Consider the following 7,386-nt stretch of genomic DNA (forward strand, 5'->3'; position numbering starts at 1 on the left):
ATCAAAAATAAATATGGATAAATATTGGTGACCCCTGATCTAGATCCTCAAAGAATACAGCTGAGGCTTCAGAATCATTTAAAACGACCAGGTCCTAGCTTCATGTCGATTCATATGAAAAACTAAAACCATACGGAATCTGTTTTAATGGAGCTGTTGATGGATTTTGGCGTACGGTCATAAGGCTGCATGCTTACACCACAAGGAGTAATCCCCGGGTTAGAGCTGTGTACTTTATTGATGAGCAAGAAGTTCAACACTTATCAGGTCAGACCTCGGTACAGAGAACTGTTCAGAGGAACACATGCAGATATTTTTAAGTAGTAATCATGAAGACCAGTTTTCTGAGAGATGCTTCATTACTGGCTCAACTAATCATGACCAAATATATAGAGAAGATCTCGTTATTATGATATATTTTATCATAATTATCAGATACTGATCTAGTAATTATGAGATAAGCTGTGTGATTAGTTTTTTCTTTGGTGAATGCAATACGCTTTGGTAGTAAAGCAACACCTGGAACCTAAAACGGTTTGATTTATTCTGTGAAGGATTGGAGGATTCAGGCTTACGCTCCGAGCTGCTTCCAACGTTGGAAGAAGTCCTGGGACGTCATCTCAGTGGGCTGGAAAAACTTATTTAGCATCACAGGCAGTTTGACTGTGATGTTCTGCAATGTTCCGCCGTATCTGTTCTTGCACATAAAGCAGACAGTTTAGGGAGGGAATTTTATGACATTATTGTTGCAGGAAAAAAATATGTTTTATGAATGATAAAAAACAATCCAGAAATAAAACTTTGAAAAACATATAAACAAAAAGTTTTGTAGAAATACTTTTTTTATTTTATTTTTTTTTTTAGATTTAATGTGAAAATTTTTTTTTCCCTGATTTCTATTTTTCCTCATATTCAATTTTTTTTTCTATTTGAATTCTATTCAAGCTGCGTTATTCAGTCACATTCTCTTCTTTTCAAACCCCAAAACAAACACAGCAGTAAAACTGTTGTTGACAACATCCAGCAGACCAATAGAAATGTGTCTTTGGCCCCCAGTCCACAGGAAGCCCCGCCTCCAGAGGTGCAGAGAATGTGATCTGGAAAACCCAATTTGAAATAATGCAATTCGTAAAAATCTCATAAAACAAAAATAGGGGGGGGAAATAACATTACAAAAACCATGAAGTAATTTGATAAAGTAAGATTTAAAATTGTTCTAAAAACGCAAAATTTGAGAAAACATCAAAGTTACTCTCAGAAACTTTTTTTTAATTAAGACGGGCTTTATACAGGAAAGATTAACTCTAATTTAATGTCTTTAATGCTGTTAGAAATCATTTTAACAATACTAATTAATTTCAACAAGTACCCATGACTCTCAAATAAACAGGGCAAAATGTTTCGCCATCTTTACCGTCGACAGGTTGCAGCCATATCTCCATTTCCTTGTTTTCCAGCCAGTTTTTTTTTTTTATTATTTGCTTTTTTCCCCCCATTCTCCAGCTTTTTCTCCACCTCAGGTTCTTTTCCAGGCATATGGCTTTACGATCAACCGGAAGCAGTTCCGAACCAATATATCGCGTATATTACGTATATCTGACGAAATTGTTTTTATAAACTTTTTTTTTCTTTTTTAAATAAAGCATTTTAAATGCTATGACGGAGTATTTGGGCCAGGTTAGAGATTTTCATTTTATTTTTTATCTTGAGAGCAAAGTCTTAACATTACGAGAAAAAAGTCATAACATTACGACAAAAAAGTCGTAATATTACGAGAATGAAGTCATCATACAACCCGTTTCAGAAAGAAGAATTGAGCTCCGCCCAGCATATTATGGCCGACCAGCTCCACCAATCAACAACCTGAGTTCACTTTGACATTATGCCAAATTTGATTTTCTTATTTGTTAAACCGATGCCAAAGTATAACTTCACATGATGCTCGGCATTCATCATTTTAGGGAAGAAAGTGCTTCTTGCAAGCGTGTTCATAAAATACAACTTGTTTCTCGTAATTTTACGACTATATTCTCATAATGTTGCAACTTTATTTTCAGAATAGAACAAAAAACAACTCTCTAGTCTGGTCCTATAAATGCAGAGATAATCACATTGAAAGAATTTTAATGCCAATTAAGGCCTCCGTTTTAAACAAAAAAAACATTGAATGACTTTTAATGATTTTTAATGACCCACGGAAACCCTGAGTTTCCAGGTTTTATTTCTGGATTCCCTTTTCTTTTTTTTTAAATTTCTGTTGACAAAAAATAAAATAAAAAATTCTTTCATTGCAACATTAAATTCACAAAACTCCAGATGTTTTGCACGTAGGTGATAGACAGGAAAACCAAGCGTTAAAAAAATCCCAGATGAACTTTATCACTAACCTGAACTGAATGTTGAGCACAGGAGCCTCTGAGAAATCCGACACACACTCAATGTTCAGGATCTGCTGGAGCTGAGCTCCGGCCTCGATGAGCGGATCCACAGGCTTCACCTGAACGTTCAGCTGTGGAGCTGCTGGTCAAGGATTCTACCCACTGTCACACAGAGACCCGCTGCATTCCTCTCCATCCCATCCATCCATCTGGATTGAACTGGAGCTGGGATTGCCAGGATCCTCGCAACTGACTGATTGATTTTGTTATTAAATATCGTTGATGTGGTTTAGATATCTATTGATCTTCTGATGAACATGAGTGGCCGTGGTGTACCAGCGCATTTATTAATATTTGTGAGCAATTAATGATTATTATGGAGAAAAGAAAAACATGAAAACACTAAATAAACCTTAAAGTCAATTGATACTGAACTGTGAATAAATGAACTGATATCTTTCTCCTTCCAGGTTTAACCCAAACTAATCAGTTTTTGGTTAAAGAGCAGAGCGGTGATTAATCTGTTAGGAGATTTGCTGAAATGAGTACAGACCATAATACACCGAATACGATTTTGCATCCGATTCAACAGGAAATTGTGTCTGACGAGGTCGTAGCGTTTAGCGCTCATTGAAAGTCAACGGGGACGATCACAACCGACACGATTTTCTGCGAGAGAGCTTTCCTTAGGTCAGACTGAGACAGAGCCCAGGTCTATTTTAGTCGGACTACGCAGCAATTCAGCAGCAATTCATGGGTCTGACTGGAAGAGAGACGGATTACAAAGTAAAACGCATCCGCTTTGGGGGAAAATACGAAATAAAAACTGTTATTCGCACGGGGGAAACAGTCAATTTTAAAGTCACATGGAGTCTCTTGCAAAAACAATCAATAAAACTGCAGCTAACGATTATTTTTCAAATCAATTAATCCGTCAATTATTTTTGAGATGCTACACAGACTCGTTAAAGCTACAGTGTGTAATTTCCAGCGACATCTAACGTCCAGACTGCAGACCGCAGCAACATGAACACCTCCCCCCCACCGCTTCTCCCCCCCAACAGTACGGCGAGCGTTACGGGACAAAATGTCTTCCACGACGTCCGCATCACCTACCTTCTCAAGTGATGAGGTTTGTTTACATAGATAATTTTACAGATAGTATTTCATTAGTCTGTGTAGGGTATAGATTTCATGTAGACTTAAGATAATAAATATACCCGTTATTTTTTCTACATCGTTGTGACGTTTTGGTGAGCTGCTTTACATGGTGATATAAACAATTGTAGTCATTAGTTTAACAGCGAGATTGTGTTCGCTGGAAGAATATATATTCCCCGTTTACAGAGTCCAAGTCTTGTTTGTGGCACGGGGGTTACAAGGCGAGGAAAAGGGAGAGGAAGAGGGCGAGGAAGAGGGCAGAGAGGCCGGGGTGGGCGTGCAGCCAGGGAGAGGTGCCAGCGGGGTGACTAGAGCAGAGGAGGAAAGGCTTGAAGATCTCCAAAGGAGCCGGAGAGAAGTAACCGAGGTATATATCCAGAAAATTATTTTACAGAAAATTACTGAATCATTACCTGTGAAACGTCAGGGACGTTGCTGAATAAGTATACTGGAGAGTAACAGCATCATCACGCAGCATGTTATTGTAATGGGCGATCTCGCAATCGCTAGTTTGTTGGCTCTGCGCTGCTGTAGCGCAAAGATGTCTGCCTCCATGGCTGCGAGACCCGCTCCTATGTAATTATAAATAACGAATTCTAAGGCAACCCAAATATTAAGGTTAAGAGGCTGAGCTCGTAGATGATGATAAATAACATAGTTATGTATAATATATTACATTTCTGACTGTATATCCCTGTAATTATTACACACTGTAGCTTTAAGTGGGGCTTGGCTGTATAGCTACACTGTGGGGTTTTTATTGATTATCGTTTATTTCTTTTTAATAACTTTTCATAATCAGTCAAATGCGGGGATTTTTTTTCTATTTGTGTATAAAACAGAGACAAAAGTGAAAAGAATCTGCACAGATCTGCTCACCCTGCCTAGTCAGAGCCTCTATATGTAGTCAACCTGACATGGAAAAAAATCGGATCGGAGATTAAAAACCTTTGTGTTCAAGGCTTAAAACTGGACGAGGAAGGCATCATTAATTGGGAGGACGGGAAAAAAAAAAACAGCTTCAGACTCTGCGAATGCGTCCAAATAATCGTGATCTTTGTTCTTCTTCTTTGCTCCACCCCCTTTATCTCTTTCCTTTTAGCATTTTGTCTAACTTTGCCTTTTTCTTCTGTTCTTTTTTCGTTTTGAACAGCTCATATCTACACTACCTCAGCGCGAGTCCTGCAACTTCAAGATGCATCTCTACTTTGATGGGTCGAACAATAGAATCACCGAATTATATTCACGCTTCAGTATGCAGCTCAGGCCTTCACAGACGGTGCGTGAGCCTGAATGAACCCTGCAGCCGTTTATGCTAAATGCTGCTGCTGTGTTCTCTAAAAACACAGGGGGCAGCAAGCAGGTTAATATGATCCACATCGGTGTCATTTCGCTGATTTAAAGACTGCAACAGCTAAACACTGAAAGAATGGGCTGTGGAGAAGCCTGGAATTACAATCAAAGGGGAAAACATTTAAAAAACTGAAACTGAATGGAAACAAATGCCGACACTGCAGACGATTAATGAACCGTCGTCAGAGAGAGAGCGAGCAGTAATCAAAGAGGTGGACAGGAAGCTTATTTATTACATATCTGCATAAGCTTGTATGGTCTTCCCAGGCAGGGAAGAAGCTGTGAGGCAGATGAGAGGATATGAGTGCTGAGGAGGTCATTACTGGTCACCGACGTGGAGAAGCTTAGGAACTGTGTGGACGTCTTGTTGCCATAGAAAACATAAATACGACCTGCAGGAAGACAGGAAGTAAACCACCTCCTTATCCCATCCAACCATATTCCAATCTTTATACCGACTCAGATTTTAAACAGGTTTAAAAATATTCATCCTAAAAAATATAACATAACTGTATATAAGTCATACTTGCAGAGGCTCACCGAGGTTCTGACGGTACTCAGACTTCAGTCCAATCTGCAGAAGCTGGTTCTCATAGATGACACCGTTGTTTTTACACACAAACCTGCAATGTCAAAGTTAACAGTTAATGTTTATAACTGTTTATAACTGTAAAGTGCCTTGAGATGACATCTGTTGTCAATTGGCGCTATAGAAATAAACTGAACTGAATTGAACAGACTAGGATAACTGGACTAGGATTCTTGCAGCCATTAATTAACGATTAACAAATACTTATAAAAATAGTTAGGGTGTTATAGGTGGACAGTAAATTATCCAATTTCTTCCTGTGGATCCCCAGCTCCTCGCACGCTGTTAGCGACCGTTAAATTTACCAGCTGAACCTTTCCTGGTTGAATACGTCAGTCTCCGCTCCTAACAGCCCACCCATGCTTTCATCATCATCACAGCCTTACCTGGTAAAATGCTCATCTGACCCCTCAGTGGGAGCAGGATTAGAGAGGTCAGTGAAGACGTCCACCAGCAGACTGGCTCCTGATGAAGGGGTGGAGTTTAGATTCAGTGCGTCGTTAAAGCCGAGGCTGGGACTCTGCAGGAGGAACATCATCAGATCACAGTTTTGCACAGATTGGGTAAATCGCCTGCATTCTTAAGGGCTGGTTATCGTCCCAGCAGCAGTGTGTCGCAGTGAGCTTGTTGCAGATATTGATATTGATTTATGCTCGTTATTGAACCTATTGTTACCTATAAACTACTTGCTAATTAGGCTACAAAGGTTTATGGTTTTATTGTGAGAAACTGGAACAAAGTTCTAAAGGCATGACATGTTGCAAAGCGCTGGAACCCTTGCATCCAGGGTTCAGGGGTCACCCTTAAGGCGCCAGCCTTAAAGCCAACCTTCTATATCTCTGTAAAGGTTGTTTTCAATCATGTAAAGAACTTGGTCCCTCTCCTCCATATCTCCTCTCTAAAGTTGTTTCTCATGCATGCAGGAAGATGCAAATGAGGTCTTCCAGCAGGAAATTAGACGTCTGATGGACAGAAAGCAAAAACAGGAGAAGAACTACAGACTGAGAAGCATAGAGAAAACAAGATAATGGTGGAAATCAAGGAGTCCAGTGATGCTCAGGAGGGCATCTAGAATAAGTAGGGTTGGAAATTGATACGATTTTTACGATTCGATTCCTTATCGATTCTCTTATTAATTCTCATCACAGTCATCTAAATGTAATGGAGAAGGCATCCGTTTAATGAAAAAGCATTACTGTAAAATGAACTCATCTCCCCCTGATTTAAATAAAAGAGCATCACCTTTCTCTCTCGCTCCCTGAACTGCAGAGTAACTTCGTAGCACGTTTCGTTACATCCATTACAACAGCTGGAATCATGTAAGAATTCCAGCTAGCAGTAGTTCTAATTAAACATCCAAGCATGAAGGGCTGGATTAATGAGAAAGGCACACTTCCTTAATAACCCCAAAGAGAGGTAGGAGATTGGTTTATTTCCAGAAATAGCATATGATTAACTAGAAACCGCATTAAGCACAGCCAGTGATATAAAACTAGCTACTTACCACCAGAGTTGCCTTCCATGCTGGTCGGAAGCATCAAAAACACGGCATTTGTTAAAAAGTATGCCATGTTGTGTGCGCAGGTGTTTCTACATGTTGGATGTGGATGTAATTGCAACTTTGCGGTGATTCCAAATCACCTTGTTATCATCTTTTTTTTCCTTAAAATGAAGCCAAAGTTTTGATTGCTTTACCCAATGGGACGCCATTTTTTTTTGTTTTGCTTTTCTAGACTTTCGCCCGCTTGCTGAATGCTGTGTGCGTAACTCGTAGAAAACGTGACCTAAGTCATGCTTCCCTGAGCCCTTGGCTCTGGTGCTGCCTGGAATCGATAAGAGAATTGTTAAAGGGACACTATGCAACATTTTTCAGTTAATTAATGTGTTCCATAACGTTATGGATGA

General features: G+C 39.5%; 1 protein-coding gene across 1 annotated transcript in view; it reads right to left on the minus strand.

Moving 5' to 3' along the window:
• Window positions 1–7,386, minus strand: part of LOC107101473 (AP-2 complex subunit alpha-2-like) — a 45,557-nt gene that overhangs the window by 5,149 nt on the left and 33,022 nt on the right. The window contains exons 13-18 of the mRNA XM_015400411.1: window positions 7,250–7,304; window positions 5,868–6,053; window positions 5,433–5,515; window positions 5,195–5,284; window positions 2,388–2,511; window positions 576–692 (exon numbers count right to left, since the gene is read on the minus strand). Of these exons, the coding sequence (XP_015255897.1) occupies window positions 576–692; window positions 2,388–2,511; window positions 5,195–5,284; window positions 5,433–5,515; window positions 5,868–6,053; window positions 7,250–7,304 (655 nt within the window). The remainder of the gene's footprint in view (window positions 1–575; window positions 693–2,387; window positions 2,512–5,194; window positions 5,285–5,432; window positions 5,516–5,867; window positions 6,054–7,249; window positions 7,305–7,386) is intronic.

Source organism: Cyprinodon variegatus, unplaced genomic scaffold (genome assembly GCF_000732505.1).
Source record: "Cyprinodon variegatus isolate N-32 unplaced genomic scaffold, C_variegatus-1.0 Scaffold1100, whole genome shotgun sequence".
NCBI classification, from domain to species: Eukaryota; Metazoa; Chordata; class Actinopteri; order Cyprinodontiformes; family Cyprinodontidae; genus Cyprinodon; species Cyprinodon variegatus.